Source organism: Heterodontus francisci, chromosome 36 (genome assembly GCF_036365525.1).
Source record: "Heterodontus francisci isolate sHetFra1 chromosome 36, sHetFra1.hap1, whole genome shotgun sequence".
Lineage (NCBI taxonomy): Eukaryota > Metazoa > Chordata > Chondrichthyes > Heterodontiformes > Heterodontidae > Heterodontus > Heterodontus francisci.
This window is the reverse complement of record NC_090406.1, coordinates 53,401,678-53,423,770: the sequence shown is the minus strand read 5'-3', so window position 1 is coordinate 53,423,770 and position 22,093 is coordinate 53,401,678. Positions and strand designations below refer to the sequence as shown.

The 22,093-nt window shown below is 44.6% G+C and overlaps 1 protein-coding gene across 5 annotated transcripts; it reads left to right on the top strand.

Moving 5' to 3' along the window:
* Nucleotides 1–22: 22 nt before the first annotated feature.
* LOC137351838 (zinc finger protein 551-like) lies at nucleotides 23–19,582 on the top strand. Of its 5 annotated transcripts, XM_068016744.1 has the most exons (5): nucleotides 160–788; nucleotides 940–1,037; nucleotides 8,771–8,972; nucleotides 16,368–16,462; nucleotides 17,308–19,582. In XM_068016744.1, the coding sequence occupies exon 5, from the start codon at nucleotides 17,728–17,730 to the stop codon at nucleotides 18,793–18,795; it is 1,068 nt and encodes a 355-aa protein (XP_067872845.1). In that variant the 5' UTR covers nucleotides 160–788; nucleotides 940–1,037; nucleotides 8,771–8,972; nucleotides 16,368–16,462; nucleotides 17,308–17,727; the 3' UTR covers nucleotides 18,796–19,582. The 5 variants fall into 5 exon arrangements, with proteins under 5 accessions (XP_067872842.1, XP_067872845.1, XP_067872843.1 ...); XM_068016741.1 differs by lacking the exons at nucleotides 160–788; nucleotides 16,368–16,462 and adding an exon at nucleotides 23–147; XM_068016742.1 differs by lacking the exon at nucleotides 16,368–16,462 and having other exon boundaries at nucleotides 160–321.
* The last annotated feature ends 2,511 nt before the right edge of the window (nucleotides 19,583–22,093 follow it).

The window sequence follows — 22,093 nt, the reverse complement described above, 5'->3', positions numbered from 1 at the left end:
GCAGTTGCGCGTGCGCGAATTGCGATTATTGGCGGCGCATGAAGGATTTTATTTCCCGCATCGAGAAATGTGGGCGGGAAATGGTTAACGGTTGCTGGCGTTGCCATGGCTGTGGGGGGCGGGGCGTTGCAATGGTTCGCGCGACAGGTGGGTCATGGAGTTCACGCTGATCAGCATGTGAGCGGCCAGGCGCAAGGCCGCAGAGAGAGAGCCTGGGGCTTGAGTGGGAGGCGGCAGTCGATAGGCCTCTCTGCTGGGGAGGCCACCCAAAACGCTGAAACGCGTGATTTTAATGCCACCACTTTTGAAGGGAGGGAGGAGGTAATAGGTGCGGGAAAACGTGTTTGACAAGTACTGAGTTTCGATGGGTTTAGTGTCTCCAATGAGTAGGGTTCAGATTTTCCACCAGTCTCTTTGAGGAAAGGACTGGCTGCAAATTTTTATAAATTCATTCTTGGGATGTGGGCCTCGCTGGCAAAGGTAGCATTTATTACCCTGTCCCTAGTCACCCCTTGAAAAGGTGGTGGGCGGCTGCCTCCTTGAACTGGGTTCATATGACTGAGTGACTCGCTTGGCCACTTCAGGGGTCAGTTAATAGTCAACCATGTTAGTGTAAGACTTCAGTCATACGTACAGGCCCAGACCGGGTAAGGTCAGCAGGTTTCCATCCTTTGAGGGGCCGTACGGTAATTGTGAAAAAGTGGACTATCTGGTTCTTTATCCCTTTGCTGTTTGTGAGATCTTGCTGTGCACTGCTTGGGCTGCCTATGTTTTCCTACATTACAAGAGTAAGTACACTGTTTAAAGATGCTTAATTGGCTGAAAAGCACTTTGGAACACCCTGAGGTCAGGAAAGGTGCTGTATAAAATGCACATTCTTATGCAATCCAGCAGCTTCATCATCACTTCTACTGACAACCAGCTTTCTTTTATTTCCAGATTTTGATTTCCAATTCTCGAACTGCCATGGCGGGATTTGAACTCTCTGCCTCTGGATTTATGTAACACAACCACGGCTGAGTTTATTTGGGAATTTGGTAAGTGTGGGAATTTCAAGGGTTGATCTCTTTCTAAAATCTAGTCAAGTTTTCATTTGGCATTTAACTTGACTTTAACATTAAATGGTAGTTCCTTTCAGTCTTAGTCAACAGTTAACAAGCTGTCTGCTAGTGTCCGCTGCACAGTTACTTAGATAGGTAGTTAGAGCTGATTCTGTAGTCAGCAGGGTCTGACTCGGGTCTGTGAAATTCTGGTTAGTATAAATACAGGATGTTTTGCTGATGCACAAAGTAAGTAGCACAAATATCTGCAAGATGGAGAGTTGAACTCAGAAGTGTGGGAATTTAATGCAGTGAGGGAGGAGCTGCTGTTCTGGTCTGGTCTTTGACAAAACAAGCAGTGATCCTAAACTGGGAGCTGGAGCCAATAAGAGTTGAAGCCCAGAGGCATCAATTAGGGAGCAGGTAAGTGATTGGTGAGTTTTCCTTTCTAAACTGGGTCAGCAGTTTAAACTGGTACTAGCAAGATAGAAGTATTTTATTAAATTTGTATGTTTAGTTAAATTACTTAATATAACTCTTAAAATTATTAGTGATATTTCTAAACTAGAGACCTAATTAGTTACCAAGTAAAACATCATAAAGATGGCAGGGCAGGTGATGTGTTGCAGCTGTAGCATGTGGGAGCTGGAGGATACCAGTGTGATCCACTGCAACCATATCTGCAGTAAGTGTCTGCAGCTCGAGGAACTTTAGCTCAGAGTTGATGAGCTAGAATCCAAGATTCGGTTGCTGCCATGCATCAAGAAGGGGGAAAGTAACCTGGACGTTTTGTTCCAGGAGGCAGTCACACACTTTAGGCTAGGTACTTAAGATTTGGTGCATGGTCAGGGACAGGAGGGTGTGACTGTGAGTGAGGCAGGTATGGGGACCCAGGAGGTAGCAATGAAGGATCGGTCTGCCCTTGCACTTGTCCAACAGCTTCAAGGTTCTTTCAGCTTGTGTGGACGAGAGCAAAAACAGCAAACTGACCACAGCACCGTGCTGCAGGGGGACCATTCAAAGTGAGCTGAATAAAAAGGAATGTAGTAGTAGGAACAGTATAGTTAGGGAGATAGGTACTGTTCTTTGCAGCTAAGAGCGTGAGTCCCAAAGGCCAGGGTTAAGCACAGCTCCTCGGGGCTGGAGAGGATCATGGACTGGGAGGGGAAGGATCCAGTTATCGTGGTCCATGTGGGTACCAATAACTTAGGTAGGACTAAGAAAAGGTTCTGCTGAGGGAGTATGAGTAGCTAGGGGCTAAATTAAAAAGCAGAACCTCTGCATTACTACCAGAGCCACAAGTAAATTGTCTTGGGGTAAATAAGATCAGAGAGTTGAATGCGTGGCCGAAAGAGTGGTGTGGGAGAAATGGGTTTCGATTCATAAGGCACCAGTACTGAGGAAAGAGGGAGCTGTACCATAGGTACGGCCTTCACCTGAACCTTATTGGGACCAACGTCCTGGCGAATCATAATACTAGGGCAGTAGAGGGGACTTTAAACTAAATGGTGAGGGAAGGTTCAGTTGAGGGGCAATTTAGAAAGTTAACAAAAAAGGATAAGACAATATTGCAGGATAGCAATACGGGCAATGATAACCAGAGTGTGACAAGAAGGGATAGAACATACAAGAGTAAGAGTGCACCAGCAAGTAAGGTCAGAGTAGGGAAAATGGTAAAAAGACAAAATTAAAGGCCTTTATCGGAATGCATGCAGCATTCATAACAAGATGGATGAATTGATGTCATACCCACTTTTTTCTATTTGTGCTATGATAGCCATTTCAGAGATGTGGTTGCAAGCTGACCAGGGCTGGGAGCTCAACATTGAAGAGTATTTGACATTTCAAAAGGATAGGATGAAAGGAAAAGGGGATGCTCTCTGTTAATAAACAATGGGGTCAGTACAGTAGTGAGAGATGATCTCGGCTCAGAAAATCACGATGTAGAATCAGTTTGGGTGGAGATAAGAAATAGCAAAGGAAAGAAGTCACTGGTGGGAGTAGTTTATCGGCCCCTTAACAGTAGCTACGCTGTAGGACAATATAAATCAAGAAATAATGAGAGCTTGTAGGAAAGGTACTGCAATAATTGTAGACTATTTTAATCTTCTTATAGATTGAACTAATCAAATTCGCAAAGGTAGCCTGGAGGATGAGTTCATAGAGTGTATTAGGGACACTTTCTTGGAACAATATGTTCTGGAACCAACCCGGGCGCAGGCTGTTTTAGACCTGGTAATGCGTAATAAGACAGGATTAATAAATCATTTCCGCCACCTCCAGCGTGATGCCACTACCAAAGCATCTTCCCTTCTCTTCCCGTGTCACCATTCCGAAGGGATCATTCCCTCCGCGACACCCTAGCCCAGTCCTCCATTACCCCCACCACCTCGTCACCTTCTCCTGCAAGTGCAGGAGCTGTAATACCTGCCCATTTACCTCCTCTCTCCTCACTATCTAAGGCCCCAAACACTCCTTTCAGGTGAAGCAGCGATTTACTTGTACTACTTTCAATTTAGTATACTATATTTGCTGCTCACAATGTGGTCTCCTCTACATTGGGGAGACCAAACAAGATTGGGTGACCGCTTTGCGGAACACCTCCGCTCAGTCCGAAAGCATGACCCCAAGCTTCCGGTTGCTGGCCATTTCAACACACCTCCCTGCTCTCATGTGCACATTTCTGTCCCGGGATTGCTGCAGTGTTCCAGTGAACATCAATGCAAGCTCAAGGAACAGCATCTCATTTATCGATTCGGCACACTACAGCCTGCTGGACTGAACATTGAGTTCAATAATTTCAAAGCTGGAAGGCCCCCCCTTTTGCTTTTATCTTTAGTTATTTTTTCTTTTTTGTGTTTATTTTATTTTAGTTTGTTTCTACTGTGCCTACCCACTTTTTTTCATGTTTGTGGCTGTTCAGTTCTCAGTCCATTAATACCCTCTGTGCTAATGCTATGTCTTTCAGCATGCCATTAACGTACAAGCAAAATACTGCGGATGCTGGAAATCTGAAATAAAAACAAGAAATGCCAGAGCCACTTAGCAGGTCTGGCAGCATCTGTGGAAAGAGAAGCAGAGTTAATGTTTCGGGTCAGTGACCCTTCTTCGGAACTGACAAATATTAGAAAAGTCACAGGTTACAAGCAAGTGAGGTGGGGGTGGGGCAAGAGATAACAAAGGAGGTCCAGATTGGACCAGGCCACACAGCTGACCAAAAGGTCACGGAGCAAAGACAAACAATATGTTAATGGTGTGTTGAAAGACAAAGCATTAGTACAGATTAGGTGTTAATACACTGAATATTGAACAGCAGCAAGTGCAAACCTGAAAAAAAACAGTGGGTAAGCAAACTGAACAAACTAAGATGAAATTAAATAAATGCAAAAAAAGATTGTAAAGAATGTAAAAACAAGGAAGAAAAAATAACTAAAAATGAAAGTAAAATGGGGGGCTGTCATGCTCTGAAATTATTGAACTCAATGTTCAGTCCAGCAGGCTGTAGTGTGCCTAATCGGTAGATGAGATGCTGTTCCTCGAGCTTGCGTTGATGTTCACTGGAACACTGCAGCAATCCCAGGACAGAGATGTGAGCAGGGGGGAGTGTTGAAATGGCAAGCAACCGGAAGCTCAGGGTCCTGCTTGCGGAGTGAGCGGAGATGTTCCACAAAGCGGTCACCCAGTCTGCGCTTGGTCTCCCCAATGTAGAGGAGACCACACTGAGCAGCGAATACAGTATACTACATTGAAAGAAGTACAAGTAAATCGCTGCTTCACCTGAAAGGAGTGTTTGGGGCCTGGGATAGTGAGGAGAGAGGAGGTAAATGGGCAGGTATTACACCTCCTGCGATTGCAGGGGAAGGTGCCATGTGACGGGGACGAGGTGGTGGGGGTAATGGAGGAGTGGACCAGGGTGTCGCGGAGGGAACGATCCCTTCGGAATGTTGACGGGAAGGGAGGGGAAGATGCGACTGCATCTCATCTACCGATTAGGCACACTACAGCCTGCTGGACTGAACATTGAGTTCAATAATTTCAGAGCATGACAGCTCCCCATTTTACTTTCATTTTTAGTTATTTTTTCTTCCTTGCTTTTACATTTTTTACAATCTTTTTTTGCGTTTATTTCATTTAATCTTAGTTTGTTCAGTTTGCTTACCCACTGTTTTTTTTCAGGTTTGCACTTGCTGCTGTTCAATATTCAGTGTATTAACACCTAATCTGTAGGTGTTAACACCTAATCTGCTTTGTCTTTCAACACACCATTAACATATTGTTTGCCTTTGCTCCGTGACCTTTTGGTCAGCTGTGTGGCCTGGTCCAATCTAGACCTCCTTTGTTATCTCTTGCCCCACCCCCACCTTACTTTCTTATAACCTGTGACTTTTCTAATATTTGTCAGTTCCGATGAAGGGTCACTGACCCGAAACGTTAACTCTGCTTCTCTTTCCACAGATGCTGCCAGACCTGCTGAGTGGTTCCAGCATTTCTTGTTTTTGTGCCATTAACATACCATTTGCCTTTACCCATGACCGTCTGGTCAGCTATTCTGTGACCTTGTCTTATCAACACCTCTTTTGTTATCTCTTGCCCCACCCCTGCTTTACTTGCTTAAACTCTTTTACATTTCTTATATCTGCCAGTTCTGAAGAAGGGTCACTGACCTGAAATGTTAACTCTGCTTCTCTCTCCACAGATGATGCCAGACCTGCTGAGTTTTTCCAGCACTTTCTGTTTTTATTTAATAAATGACCTCATAGTTAAGGATCCTCCAGGCAAGAATGATCATAACATAATAGAATTTCACATTCAGTTTGAGGGTGAGAAGTTTGGGTATGAAGCTAGTGTCTTAAACTTAAATAAAGGCTTACAAGTGAATGAAGACAGTTGACTAAAGTGGACTGGGAAAATGAGTTAAAAGATAAGAGAGTAGAGAAGCAGTGGCAGGCGTTTAAGGAGATAGTTCATAAGTCTCAACAAGATATATTCCATTGACAAAGAAAGACTGAGAAGGATGGGCCATCTGTGGCTAACTAAGGAAGTTAAGAATGATATCAAATCGAAAGAAAAGGCATACAATACTGCAGAGATTAGTGGTAGGCCAGAAAGTTGAGGAAAATTTTAGAAACCAGCAAAGGATGACTACAAAAAGGGTGAAATTAGAGTATGAGAGTAAACTAGCGAGAAATATAAACACAGTAAAAGCTTTTATGAATATATAAAAAGGAAGCGAGTGGCTCAAGTAACTGTTCATCCCTTAGAGGATGAGAATGGGAAACAAAAATTGGTAGAGACTTTGAATGAGTATCTGTCTTCGCAGCAGGAGACACAAAAAACATCCCAAAAATAGCAGAAAATCAAGAGGCAAAAACGAGGGAGGAACTTAAAGCAATCACTATCGCTAGAGAAAAAGTACTAGGAAAACTAATGGGACTAAAGGCTGACAAGTCCCCTGGACCTGATGGCCTGCAATCCGAGGGTCTTAAAAGAAGTGGCTACAGAGATCGTGGTTGCATTGGTTTTAATCTTCCAAAATTCCCTAGATTCTGGAAAGGTCCCAGCAGATTGGAAAACTGCAAATGTAACTCTGGGATGTAGCATATCAGATTCTGGGGACTTATAAACCTTCAGTTCCATTAATTTCTCCAATACAACCTTCTTACTAATACTAATTTCCTTCAATTCCTCATTACCCCCTAATCCCTCAGATCTCTAATTCTGGGAGATTTCTTGTATCTTCCTCAGTGAAGACAGACGCAAGTAATCATTTAGCTTTGCCATTTCTCTATTCCCCATTATAAATTCTCCTGACTCTGCCTGTAATGGACTGTATCTGGAGCATACTCAGTGTCACTTTGATCAGAGCTGTGCAAGTGCTGGAGATGCATTAGCACTGGGTGAGAGTTGGCGGGGTGCATGAGAGGAATGGAGCCGATGGGTGGGCAGGGAGGCTTCAGAAACACCTGGTGTAGGCCGCAAGCCCCGAATAGGAACCTCCAAGTCCCGCATTTGCAGCTTCGAGGCTTTTTCCAGGGCACAGGCCTAGGTAAACAACCGCCATCTTGGTTGAATGGGGAGCAGATCACATGCGCAGCCAGCTTGGTGATGGCACAGAGAGTGGGTGGGGCTTCAAAGTCCCAGTGACCAGCAGAGAAAATCATTGACAGGAGATACTGCATGCGCAGTTTTCCCAGAGCCAGTTCACTGTTGCCAGGACTGTTTTGTGCAGGCGCAGATGGTATGTGTGTGCTTGTTAACGTCTTCACGCTGCGGCAATTACTTGGTGACGTCATCCCATTGACTGGGGTATTCCCTCAGTGACATGATTTTTGAAACCTCTGACCCGAGGGCTTCTGAGACCTTTTTAGCTGCAGGCCCCAGCAGGAGGTTTTAAATTTTCAAACAGTGAAATAGTTTCAGAGGTGATTATTTTTCAACATTTATCTGCAATTTAGGACTTGTACTGCTATGTTGTGTTATCTGAGAGGTTCCATGGCTCTGGGGCTGGTGAGCTCCTTTGCTGTGGATCTGAATCCATGTCCATCTGTTGCTTTGGTTAACCTCTGCCCTTCCTGATTGCCCCTCTGCCATTGTCTAACTTCCTCTCCTTCTAGTAAAGGGTGTATTTTAGACATGTTTGGTATTTTACTGCTTCTGCCAACCATGACTAAATGTGGTTTCCACTGCTGCCCATCCCCCGACCTTGCGCTGCTGGACTACCAGCTTTGTCTCCCCCATTATCGTTCATGGTCAGCAACTGTTTTTCCTGCACTAGTCAATTTCTGCTCCACTTCTGAGCTAATATTGACCATCAAATTCTGCACCATTTTTATTCCCTATAATTCAATCTGCTCACCCTGAAACACTAACTCTGCTTCTCTCTCCACAGATGCTGCCTGACCTGAGTATTTCTAGCACTTTCTCTCTTTATTTCAGATTTCCAGCATCCGCAGAGTTTTGTTTTTGTTTTATTGCAGGCGTTGCTCACAGAACCAGTCTAGTAATACAGACGGACCAACTAAGAGCTGGTTTGTATCATACGAACATACAAATTAGGAGCGGAAGTAGGCCATTCAGCCCCTTGAGCCTGCTCTGCCATTCAATAGGATCATGGCTGATCTGTTTGCATCTCGAATTCCACACTCCCTTCTACCCCCGATAACCTTTGATTCCCTTGTCTAACAAGAATCTATCTACCTCTGCCTTAAAAATATTCAATGACCCTGCCTCCACCAGCTTCTGAGGCAGAGAATTCCAAAGTTGCACAACCCTGAGAAAAAAATTCTCCTCATCTCAGTCCTAAAAGGACGACCCCTAATTTTAATACAGTGCCCCAAGTTCTGGACTTGCCCACAAGAGGAAACATCCTTTCCACCTTGTTAAGACCATTCAGGATCTTCAATACTTCAATCAAGTCTCCCCTCACTGTACTGAACCCCAGTGAAATAAGCCCAGTCTGTTCAACCTTTCCTTGTAAGGCAACCTGTTCATTCCAGGTATCAATCTAGTAAACCTCCTCTGAACCACCTCCAATGCATTTACATCCTTAAATAAGGAGACCAAAACTGCACACAGTATTCGAGATGTTGTCTCACCAATGCCCTGTATAAGTGAAGCATAACCTCCATACTTCTATTTTCAATTCCTCCCGTAATAGAGTGTAGCATGCCATCAGCCTGCTTTATGACTTGCTGTACCTGCATACTAATTTTTTGTGACTTATGCACTAGAACACCTAGATTCCTGTTACCTTCTGGGAGAGGAGCAAATCTGTGGGGAGAACGCCGAGAGCGGAGCAGATAAATTAAGCCCGAGGATCGAGGCCCAGTCGCTTACCTTCCAGGAGCAGAGCAGAGAGCAGTCCAGGCGCGCCAGAGTTTGAAAAACAAAGTGAGCAGTGACATCACAGGAAAACTGAAAGATGATTGGTTGGTAAGTAACTGCTATTAGGGAATGACTCTAAATAGTTGGGTAAGTAACTAAAAGTAAAGGGAAAGGTCTACAGTTTTTTTTAATATAGTAGGTAGTGTTCTTTTTAGGGAATCAGGGTCCCTAGTGTAAATCTAATTTATAGGTAATTTAAGGAGATCAATTAAGGGTAAGTCATGGCAGGGCAGCTCGGCAACGTGGAGTGCTCCTCCTGTGCAATGTGGGAAGTCGGGGACACTTCCAGTGTCCAGGACGAACATGTGTGCAGGAAGTGTCTCCAGCTGCAGCTACTCGAAATCCGGGTTTCGGATCTGGAGCGGCAGCTAGAGACACTGTGGAGCATCCATGAGACTGAGATCATCGTACAGGGAGGTGGTCACACCGGAGGTAAAGACTGCTCAGGCGGAAAGGGAATGGGTGATCGCCAGGCAGAGTAGAAGAACTAGGCAGGTAGTGCAGGAATCCCCTGGGTCCATCTTCCTTTCTAACAAATTTTCCACTTTGGATACTGTTGAGGGAGATAACTTCTCGGGAATGCAGCAAGAGCCAAGTCTGTGGCTCAGCTGCACAAGAGCGAGGAAAAGGAGTGAAAGAGCGATAGTTATAGGGGATTCTATCGTAAGGGGTACAGATAGGCGTTTCTGTGGCCGCAAACGTGACTCCAGGATGGTATGTTGCCTCCCTGATGCTCGGGTCAAGGATGTTACGGAGCGGCTGCAGGACATTCTGAAGGGGCAGGGTGAACAGTCAGAGGTCGTGGTACACATTGGTACCAACGACATAGGTAGAAAGAGGGATGAGGTTCTGAAATAAGAATTTAGGGAGCTAGGTAGCAGATTAAAAAGCAGGATCTCAAAGGTAGTAATCTCTGGATTACTCCGGTGCCACATGCCAGTGAGTATAGGAATAGGAGGATAGAGCAGATGAATGCGTGGCTGAGGAGATGGTGCAGGAGGGAGGGATTTAGCTTCCTGGATCACTGGGTCTGTTTCTGGCAAAGGTGGGACCTGTGAAAGTTGGACGGGTTGCACCTAAACCGGAACAGGACAGACATCCTTGCTGGGAGGTTTGCTAGTACTGTTGGCGGCAGTGGGGTTTAAACTAATTTGGCAGGGGGATGGGATACAGAGTGGAGGTACAGTAGGGGTGATGCACAATCAAATATAGCAGAGAAACTGAGTCAGTCTGGAAGGCAGAGCAAATATAGACCTGTTAAGGCACAAGTGAAAAATGCAAGGCTGGATTGCATCTATTTTAATGCAAGGAGTCTGACCAGTAAGGCAGATGAATTGAGGGCATTGATTAGTACATAGCAATAATATCATAATGCCATCAGAGAGACATAGTTGAGGGAGGGGCAGGACTGGTAGCTCAATATTCCAGGGTATAGAATCTTCAGACAAGACAGGGGAGGGCGTAAAAGAGGAGGTGGCATTGCACTGTTGATCAAGGAGTCAATTACTGCAGTAAGGAGGGATGATACCTTAGAAGGTTCCTCAAATGAGGTATATGGGTAGAACTTGAAAACAAAAAGGGGGCAATCACTTGGCTGGGAGTGTACTACAGGCCTCCAAACAGTCAGGGAGAGCTAGAGGTGCAGATATGTGGGAAAATCTCAGAGGTGTAAAAATAATAGGGTAATAGGGGATTTCAATTTCCTCAATATCAACTGGGATAGTCTTAGTGCAAAAGTCTTAAAGGGGGGCGGAATTCTTAAAATGCATACAGGAGAGCTTTTTGAGCCAGTATGTAGAAAGTCCTACAAGAGAAGGGGCAGTACTGGACCTAATCCTCGGGAATGAAGCTGGACAAGTGGTAGAAGTATCAGTGGGGGAGCATTTTGGGGATAGTGACGATAACTCTAAGATATAAGGTAGTTATGGAAAAGGACAAAGATGGACAGGAAATAAAGGGACTGAATTGGGGGAAGGCCGATTTCAATATGGTAAAACAGGATCTGGCCAAAGTGGACTGGGAGCAGCTACTTGTAAGAGAGTCTACATCACACCAGTGAGAGTCATTCAAAGAGGAAATAGTGAGGGTTCAGAGCCAACATGTACCCATTAAGGTGAAGGGTAGGACCAACAAGTCCAGGGAACCCTGGATGTCAAGGGATATAGAGTATTGGATCAGGAAAAAAAAGGTTTGTGGCAGATTCAGAGGGCTGAAAATAGCAGAGGCATTAGAGGAGTATAGAAAGTGTAGGGGGTACTTAAAAAAATAAAAGTAATGTGAGCGAAGAGGGGACATGGAAAAAACACTGGCGGGCAAGATAAAGGAAAATCCTAAGGCGTTTTATAAAGTATATTAAGGGCAAGAGGATAACCAGGGAAAGAGTAGGGACAAATGTGGCAATCTGTGTGAAGCTGGAGGACATAGGTGAGGTTTTAAATGATTACTTTTCATCGGTGTTTACTATGGAGAAGGACAGTGTAGATGTAGAGATCAGGGAGGGGGTTTGTGATATACTTGAACATATTAGCATTGAAAGGGAGGAAGTATTAGCTGTTTTAGCAGGCTTAAAAGTGGATAAATCCCCAGGCCCAGATGAGATGTATCCCAGGCTGTTATGTGAGGCAAGGGAGGATATAGCAGGGGCTCTGGCACACATTTTCAAATCCTGTCTGGCCACAGGAGAGATACCAGAGGATTAGAGGGCAGTGAATGTGGTGCAATTATTCAAGAAGGGTAGCAGGCATAAACCAGATAATTACAGGCTGGTGAGTCTAACAGTGGTTGGGAAACTATTGGAAAAAATTCTGAGGGACAGGATTAATCTCCACTTGGAGAGGCAGGGATTAACCAGGAATAGTCAGTATGGCTTTGTCTGGGGGAGATCGTGTCTAACTTGATTGAATTTTTTGAGGCAGTGACTGGATGTGTAGATGAGGGTAAAGCAGTTGATGTGGTCCATATGGACTTCAGTAAGGATTTTGATAAGGTCCCGCAGGGGAGATTGGTTAAAAAGGTAAGAGCCCATGGGATCCAGGGCAATTTGGCAAATTGGATCCAAAATTGGCTTAGTGGCAGTAGGCAGAGGGTGATCGTCAAGGGTTCTTTTTGCGAGTTAAAGCTTGTGACCAGTGGTGTACCACCGGGATTGGTGCTGGGACCCTTGCTGTTTGTAGTGTACATTAATGATTATGGGAGGTGAATATAGGAGGTATGATCAGTAAGTTCGCTGATGACACGAAAATTGGTGGTGTCGTAAATAGTGAGGAGGAAAGCTTTAGATTACAGGACGATATAGATGGGCTGGTAAGATGGGCGGAGCAGTGGAAAATGGAATTTAATCTTGAGAAGTGTGAGGTGATGCATTTTTGGGAGGACTAACAAGGCAAGGCAATATACAATGGATGGTAGGATCCTAGGAAGTACAGAAGGTCAGAGGGACCTTGGTGTACTTGTCCGTAGATCACTGAAGGCAGCAGCACAGGTAGATAGGTGGTTAGGAAGGCATATGGGATTCTTGCCTTTATTAGCTGAAGCATAGAATATCAGAGCAGGGAGCTTATGATGGAGCTGTATAAAATGCTAGTTAGGCCACAGCTGGAGTACTGTGTACAGTTCTGGGCACCACACTATAGGAAGGATGTAATTGCACTGTAGAGGGTGCAGAGCAGATTCACCAGGATGTTGCCTGGGCTGGAGCATTTCAGCTTAAAGCAGAGAAGGCTGAGGGGGGATATGATTGAGGTGTACAAAATTAAGAGGGGCATTGGTAGGTTAGATAGGAAGAAACTTTTTCCCTTAGCGGAGGTGTCAATAACCGGGGGTGCATAGATTTAAGGTAAGGGGCAGGAGGTTTAGAGGGGATTTGGGGAAACATTTTTTCACCAGAGGGTGGTTGGAATCTGGAATGCACTGCCTTGAAGAGATAGTAGAGGCAGGAACCCTCACAACATTTAATTAGTATTTAGATGAGCACTTGAAAAGCCATAGCATACAAGGCTACAGGCCAAGTGCTGGAAAATGGGATTAGAATAGTTAGGTGCATGATGGCTGGCACAGACGCGATGGGCCAAAGGGCCTGTTTCTGTGCTGTATAACTCTATGACTCTGCACCTCGGAATTCTCCATTTAAGTAATCTGCTTTTTTTATTTTTCCTGCCAAAGTGGACATCTTCATGTTTTCCCACATTATACTCCATCTGCCAGAATTTTGTCCACCCACTCGACCTATCTACATCGGTCTTCAACCTCCTTATGTCCTCTTCATGACATACTTTCCTACCTATCTTTGTGTCATCTGCAAATTTAGCTACCATGCCATCGCTCCCCTCATCTAAATCATTGATATAAGTTGTAAAAAGTTGAGGCCCCAGCACAGACCCCTGTGGGACTCCACTCGTCACATCCTGCCAATCAGAAAAGGACCCATTTCTGCATACTGTTTTCTGCCAGCCAGCCAATCTCCTATCCATACTAATATGTTACCCCCCACACCATGAGCTCCTACTTTTGCGCAACTTGTCCAATGTCTTCTGGAAATCCAAGTACAGTACATCAATGGGCTCCCCTTTATGTTACGCCTTCAAAGAACTGCAATAAATTTGTTAAACATGATTTCCCTTTCACATAATTACCTTGAGGTTTTTTAAGTGCCCAACTATAGCCTCCTTAATAATCGATTCTAACACCTTCTCCATGACAGACATCAAGCTAAATGGCCTATAGTTACCTGTTTTCTGCCTCCTCCCCCCTTGAATAGAGGGGTTATATTTGCTACTTTCCAGTCTGATGGAACCTTTCCAGAATCTAGCGAATTTTGAAAAATTAACAGCAACTCATCCATTACCTCATTAGTCACTTCTTTTAAGACCCTAGGATGAAGCCCATAAGGACCCGGGGACTTGTCAGCCCGCAGCTCCATCAGTTTGCTCCGTACCGCTTCCCTGGTGATTGTAATTTCACCAAGTTCCTCTCTTCCTTCCACCTCCTGATTTGCAGCTATTACTGGAATGTATTGGTGTTGGATGCCGAAGTCGGTCCCTGGCCTCCTGTGCAAGTCTTTTTTGCTCCATCAGTTTGAGCTGAAGTGGAGATGGAGAAAAAACTGCTGGTTGAACCCCGAGTACTTTTGAGCCCAGTCTGGCCTAACCATTTCTGATGTGGGACTGTCAAGGGTGGCAGATTCTAGGGGAGATTAAGTTGCTCAAGAGACATGGCCTGTACAGTGTAAAAGAGTATTGATTTAGGAACAAATATTTCTGTAGTGGCTTTTAATGCATTTTACATATACAGGTTTTTTTTTAAATTTCATTCTCAGTATATGCACATCACTAGCAAAACCAACATATGTTGTGAATCACTAGTTGCCAGTTGTGAAGGTGATTGATGTTGGGCCGCTTTCTTGAACTGCTGCAGTTTGTGTGGTGAAGGTGCTCCTACAATGCTGTCAGGTAATGAGTTACAGGATTTTGACTCCGTGACGATGAAGGAACAGCGCTATATGTCCAAATCAATAACCCTTTGTATTTTTATAGCACCTTGCACGTTATAGAACCTTCCAATGCTTTTCACAGGAGCATTTTCAAGCAAAATTTGACACAAAGCCACAGAATGAGATATTGGGGCAGATGACCAAAAGCTTTGTTAGAGGTAGGTTTTAAGTAGCGTCTTAAAGGAGTAAAGAGAGGTAGAAAGGCGGTGAGGTTTGGGGAGGGAAGCAGCAGAGGAAGTTTCATATTGGTTTAATGCAACTTCTTGACCTTTGTACACCATGCCTCTAATTATTTTGAGGGTCGTTAGTCTGTGGAATTCTCTTCCCCAAAAAGTAGTGGAGGCTGAGTCATTAAATTTATTCAAGGCTGAGTTAGACAGAGTTTTGATAAACAAGGGAGTCAAGGGTTATGGGGGGCAGACAGGAACGTGGAGTTGAGACCACAACCAGATCAGCCACGATTTTATTGAAATGGCGGAGCAGACTCGAAGGGCGGAAAGGCCTCCTCCTGCTCCTAAGTCCTATATTCTTGTGTTGAAATCCCACCACAGCAGCTGGTGGGATTTAAATTCAATTAATTAATAAAATCTGGAATTGAAAACTAGTGGTATTAATGGTGCCATGAAACTATTATCAATTGTCATAAAAACCCATCTGGTTCCCTCATGTTCTTTTAGGGAAGGAAATCAGCCATCCTTTCCTGGTCTGGCCTAAGTGTGACTCCAGACCCACAGCAATGTGGTTGACTCTTTAACTGGCCTAGCAAGCCACTCAATTCATAGGCAATTCGGGATGGGCAACAAATGCTGGCCTTCCCATTGATGTCCGCATCCCATAAAAGAATAATAAAACAAACTTGTGCCTTGTAGATGGTGCACAGGCTTTGGGGAGTCAGGAGGTGAGCTACCCAGCACAGAATTCCCAGCCTCTGACCTGCTCTTGTAGCCACAGTATTTATGTGGCTGCTTCAGTTCAGTTTCTGGTTAATGGTAAGCCCCAGGGTGTTGATATTGGGGGATACAGTGATAATGCAGATGAATATCAAGAGGAGATAGTCTTTGCCTGGTACTTGTGTGCCCTGAATGTTACTTGCTATTTGTCAGCTCATTATCAGAATGGTTCCAGGGAATGAGGGATTTTAGCGACAAGGCTAGGTTGGAGAAGCTGTGGTTGTTCTCCTTGGAGCAAAGTAGCTTGAGAGGAGATTTGATAAGGTGGTACAAGATTATGACTGGTTTTGATGGGGTAGACAAAGTAAAGCTGTTCCCGTTAGCTGATGGACACAGATTTAAGGTTTTGGGTGAGAGATATAGGGGGAATATGAGGGAGAACTTTATTATACAATTTGTTATAATGACCTGGAACTCGCTGCCTACGAGGGTAGCAGAGGCAGAGACGATGATGCTTTCAAAAGTAAATTGGATGGGCACTTGGAAATAACCTTGCAGAGCTACGAGGATCGAATGGGAGAGTGGGATTGACTGGATGGCTTTACAGAGAGTCAGCATGGACTCAATGGGCTGAACAGCTTCCTTCTATGCTGTAAGTTCGTGTGTGAAGGGATTTACTCAGTTTCCCATCTACTAACACACCAGCTTTAAAAGTTGAAAAGATTTGATGCATGATTAGGGCATTCTTACTGCAGAGAGGCTGTTGAAATGTTGTGTATGTGGGACCTCATTTTCACTTAACCTGCTGACAGACCAGGGAGTTCATATCTGACTGTAGAGGTTAGTTCTGCTGTTATTGCTACTGTTAATTACATCCAGGACAAAATTATGCCATAGAGCATAGTGCACTTGGGTTTCTGCATCAATTAATTTTATATCCTGGTCTTTTGGCTCCAATCTCAGTCGGATTGTAACATTATTTTCTCTTCAGTAATGCGGTCTTTCAATGGTTGGTCTGTTACCCAGCATTCCCATGAGACAGAATGTGCCCTATCCTCATTACAGAAGCTCCTGCTCGGGTGCGGTGTGGGCTGTGTCTGGAACATGCGCAGTGGAGGTGGTGGACCTGGACAGAGGCGGTCATGTCGGATCCGCAGCGGGTGAGAAACCACTGAGTTCAGGAGAGGAATGGAGCTGACGTGGGTGGAGAGGCTTCTTAAACACCCGGTGTCAGCCTCAAACCCTGAATAAGAAGCTACCGGTGCCATGTTTGCACTGAACGGGGCGGCAGCTGCAAGGCTTCTCCCAGTGACCAGCCCAGGCCGTCATCTTTACAGGAGGCAATATGCAGCAGGGCACATGCACGGCAATCCTGGGCCAGGAAGCAGGAGGAGCAAATGTTGTGAATTTCTATCCTGGAATGACAGTGATCATTTGTAAACTCCTTTTACAGGGGCTTAGAAAGGGAGGATTTACACACTGCAAACTCAAACCAAGGGAAATGTTTGTCTCTTCTGAATTTCTATCCTGGACTGACAGTGATGGCTTTTGTAAACTGAGCGATTACAAGTATCAGGAAAGATTGAACAGCTTGGAGCTTTTTTATTTAGGAAACAGAAGACTAGGCAGTGATGTGATAGAGTTGTTTAAAATTATCAGTGGGTTGGCCAGGATAGACATGGAGAGAATGTTTCCACTTCTGAATTAAGTGAAATCTAGGGGCGATGAATACAGTTACTAATAAATCCAATAGGGAAATTAGGAGAGATTTCTCACTCAGTGGGTAGAATGTGGAAGTGGTTGAGGCAAATAGTTGAGATGCTTTCAATAAAGGAAACTAAATGAAAACATGAGAGCAAAAGGGAATAAAAAGGTCTGCTGAAAGGCTGAAATGAGGTAGATGGAATGAGAGCCGACGCATGAGGTGTATAAGCACCTGTACAGACTAGTTGGACTGAATGGCCCGTTTGTGTATTCTATATCATTCTGTGTAATCTTTTTACAGGGGATTCGAAGGAGAGGCTTTACAGATGAGAAACTCAAATCAAACATCTCGTCAAGATCTGACAGTCACTTGATTCATTGGGACCTGAATCTCATTGGCCTTTAAATGTGGAAGGAGAAATGTTTATGTTCTGTCTGTGGGAAAAGATTTCAAACATTAGTGTGACTGGAAAAGCACCAAGACACACCCAAGTGAGAGTGTTCCAGTGCACTGACATTGCAACATTCACAGCAAGGAGAAACCGTACATGTGTTCTGAGGACAAGGCTTCAAGTGATCATCCAACCTGGAGAAACGCAAGGATACCAGCACCACAGAGAAACCCTGGAAATGTGGGTACTGTGGGAAGGGTTTCAATTACCCATCCCAGCTGGAAATTCATCAGCGCAGTCACACTGGGGACAGGCCATTCACCTGCTCCATGTGTGGGAAGGGGTTCACTCAGTCAACCAACCTTTTGAAACACCAGCGAGTTCACACTAGGGAGAAATGGTTCACCTGCTCAATGTGTGGGAAGGGATTCATTAATCCATCCAATCTGCTGACACACCAGCGAGTTCACACTGGGGAGAGGCCATTCACCTGCTCAGTGTGTGGGAAGGGATTCATTAATTCATCCAACCTGCTGACACACCAGCGACTTCACACTGGAGAGAGGCCATTCACCTGCCTTGAATGTGGGAAGGGATTTAATACTTTATCAAACCTCCGGACACATGAGCGGGTTCATTCTGAGAAGAGACCCTTTAAATGTTCTGACTGTGAAAAGAGCTTTAAAAGCAAAAACGAGCTGTTGCAACACCAACACACTCACAAGTGCCTTGAATTTGGGAAGGGATTTAACCCTTTATTGAGCCTCCAGTCACACCAGCAGTTTCATTCTGATAAGAGGCCCTTTAACTGTTCTGACTGTGAAAAGAGGTTTAAAAGCAAAAATAATTTACTGAATCACCAACAAACTTGCACTGGGGAGAGACCGTTCACCTGCTCTGTGTGTGGGAAGGGATTCACTCGGTCGTCCCACCTCACTCAGCACCAACTTGTTCACACTGATAAAAGACTTTTTAAATGTTCTGACTGTGAGAAGAGATTTAAAAGTAAAGGCAATCTGCTGAGACACCAGCGAGTTCACACAGGGGAGAGGCCGTTCACCTGCACGGAGTGTGGGAAGGAATGCAGGCATTCATCCGAGCTTCTGATGCACCAACGAGTTCACACAGGGGAGAGACCGTTCACCTGCTCTGTGTGTGGGAAGGGATTCACTCGATCGTCCCACCTCACTCAGCACCAACTTGTTCACACTGATAAAAGACTTTTTAAATGTTGTGACTGTGAGAAGAGATTTAAAAGTAAAGGCAGTTTGCTGAGACACCAGCGAGTTCACACTGGGGAGGGGCCGTTCACCTGCTCTGTGTGTGGGAAGGGATTCACAGCGACATCCTACCTCTCCGAACACCAACTTATTCACACTGAACAGAGACCTTTTTAAATGTTCTGACTGTGGGAAGAGTTTTAAAAGTAAAGGCAGCTTGCTCCAGTGAGTTCACAAGTGACAGCAGGGTTTGGATTCTACTGTTATTGCTACTGTTAATCATAACCAGAACTGAATCCTGACTGGAAGCCTGTTTCCATTTGGGTTTCCACAGGACTCAATTTGGGCAATAAATTTTGGCCTTGCCAGTATCCTGTGAAAGAATTTTAAAAAGTGCTGGGCCACTTGCTTTTTGTAGTATTTATCAATGATTTAACTTAAATATCGGGGCCATGATTAAGAAATGTTACAAAATTTGGCCATCCGGTTGATAATGAAGAAATCTGCAGACTGGAGGAAGATATCAATGGACTGGTCAGGTGGGCAGAAAAGTGGCAAATGGAATTTAACCCAGAGAAGTGTGAGGTAATGCATTTGGGGAGGACAAACAAGGCAAGGGAATGCACAGTGAATGGTAAGATCCTGAAAGGTGTAGAGGAACAGGCGGACCTTTGAGTGCATGTCCACAGATACCAGTAGGTGGCAGGGCAGGTAAGTAAGGTGGTGAAGAAGACATACGGGATACTTTATTAGATGAAGCCTAGAGTATAAGAGCAGGGAGACTATGCTGGAACTGTATAAAACACAAGTTAGACCAACCCCCCACAGCTAGAGGACTGCGTATAGATCTGGTAACTACACTTAATCAACCATAAAGTAAGACTGGATCAATTAATTAGCATAAAACTAACAAAATGATTGACAAAGCAGCGGCCTGCTGGCATCATCAGAGCACTTTAAGATGCGCACATGCACAAATGGTCTCCTGCGATCTGAGATGCTGCACATGCGCAGCCTATGTCTTGCTTTGCCAGGACTAACTGGCTCATGCACTCTTTCAACCTCCGCACCCCGGCCACTCACTCCAGGCTGCTCGTTCCCTACTCCTCGCTTCCCCCCTGCTCTCTGGCTGCTTGCTCCCTGCTTCCCCCTGCCCCCATCCCTCCAGACACTAGCCCTAGGCCGTGTACCGTGCCGCATTCTTCCTCTCGGCCACTCGCTCCAACATTCAATGGTTCCTCACAGCCCTGCCCGACGAAGCAAGGCAGGACGCAAGGGGTGACAGGACGATGTAGGAGCGACTGGCCGAGAAGAGGGAAGCGGCCCGCAGCCTAGAGCTAGCATCTGGAGCGATGGGGGGGCAGAAACGGGGAGTGAACGGCATATGCTAGTATAGTGCCACCTCGTTGTTGCGTTGTCGGCAAACGCAGCCTAAAACTAAAACCAATTTGATAATTTATAATTACAATCAGTATTCAATCAATCGGATATAGGGAACAATGTTAAATAACAAGCCATAGTGACAATAAAGGGTTCTGAATTTTTTAGTAGGTTAAAATTTGAGATATTTAGATAATGAGTTAAGTAAAACATTTAAGTTAATTCCCTATAAAAAAGAAAGGTGGCATCAGCATGAAGGAAGCAGCTGACAAGTGAGTAGCTGATGAATCTTTATTTAAATCTTAGATTTATTCAGGTTAAGTCAATTAATAGTCTAATATATAAAGGTATGGCAGGGCATCTCAGTCCAGTGGAGTGTATATCCTGTTCCATGTGGGAATTCAAGGACACTTCTCATATTCTGGACAACCGCATGTGCGGGAATTATCAGCAACGGGAAGCCAAGGGTAATACTAGAAAGGTGTTTTTGTGACTGGACGGATGTTTCCAGTGGGGTTCCGCATGATTAAGTACTATATCAATGTCAGTGGGGAGGCGGTGGCATAGTGGTATTGTCACTGGACTAGTAACTCAGAGACCCAGGGTATTGCTCAATTATTCAATTAATAAATCTGGAATTAAAAAGCTAGTCTAATGATGGCCATGAAACCATTGTCAATTGTTGGAAAAACCCATCTGGTTCACTAATGTCCTTTAGGGAAGGAAATCTGCTGTCCTTACCTGGTCTGACCTACATGTGACTCCAGACCCATAGCAATGTGGTTGACTCTTGCATGCCCTCTGAAATGGCCTAGCAAGCCACTCAGTTGTATCTAACCACTACGAAGTCAATAAAAAAGAATGAACCTCCCATGGACTACAGTGGTTCAAGAAGGCAGCTCACCACCACCTTCTCAAGGGCAATTAGGGATGGGCAATAATGCTGGCCTAGCCAGCAATGTCCACATCCCATAAACGAATTTAAAAAATATATATCAATGATTTAGACTTTAACGTGGGGGACATGATTAAGACGTTTGCAGCTTTGTGCTTGATAACGAGGAAGAAAACTGTAGACTGCAGGAAGATATCAAATGGACCAGTCAAGTGAGCAGAAAAGAGGCAAATAGAGTTTAATCCAGAGAAGTGTGAGGTAATGCATTTGGGGAAGGCTAACAAGGTAAGGATATATAATACTGGTAAAATACTGAAGTGTCGAGGAACAGAGAGACCAGGGATCTGTGGACATGCACTCCAAGAAGATAACAGGACAGGTCGATAAGGTGGTTAAGAATGCATACAGGCATTTTCTGTTGATGAAAGGTCACAGACCTGAAATGTGAACTCTTTCTCCACAGATGCTGCCAGAGCTGCTGAAAATTTCCAACATTTTCCACTTTCATTACAAGAGTAGGGAGGTTGTACAAGATCTGAATAAAACACTAGTTAGGCCACAGCTAGAGTACTGCCTACAGTTCTGGTCACCACATGACAGGAAAAATGTCATCGCACCAGAGAGGACGCAGTGAGGAGATTTACAGAGGATGCGCCCGGAGTGAAGAACTTTAGCTATGAGGAAAGATTTGCTAGACTGGGGTTGTTTTCTTTGGAACAGAGGAGGCTGAGGGAAGATTTAATTGGGCCTAGACAGAGTGGATGGGAAGGACCTGTTACCCTTATGGAGGTTAATAAAAAGGGAACATAGATTTATAGTAATTGGCAGAAGGATTAGAGTGGAGTGGAGAAATCATTTCACCCAGAGGATGGTGGGACTCTGGAATGTGTGAAAGGGTGGTGGAGGCAGAAATCACATTTAAAAAAAACACTTGGATATGCACTTGAAGTGCTGTAACCTCTGGCTCCAGACCAAAAGCTGGAAAGTGGGATTAGGCTGGATAGCTCTTTCGGCCGGCACAGATGCAGTGAGCCGAATGGCCGCCTCCTATGCTGTAAATTTTCTATGTCTTATTCTGACAGTTGGTGTTTGTTTCTGCTGACATTCATAACCACTCTAACTGGGCTGGAATCTAATATTCTGGATAGATTTGAAATAAATCAACATTGTTCTAAACACGTTGTTGCAGATTTTTGTCTT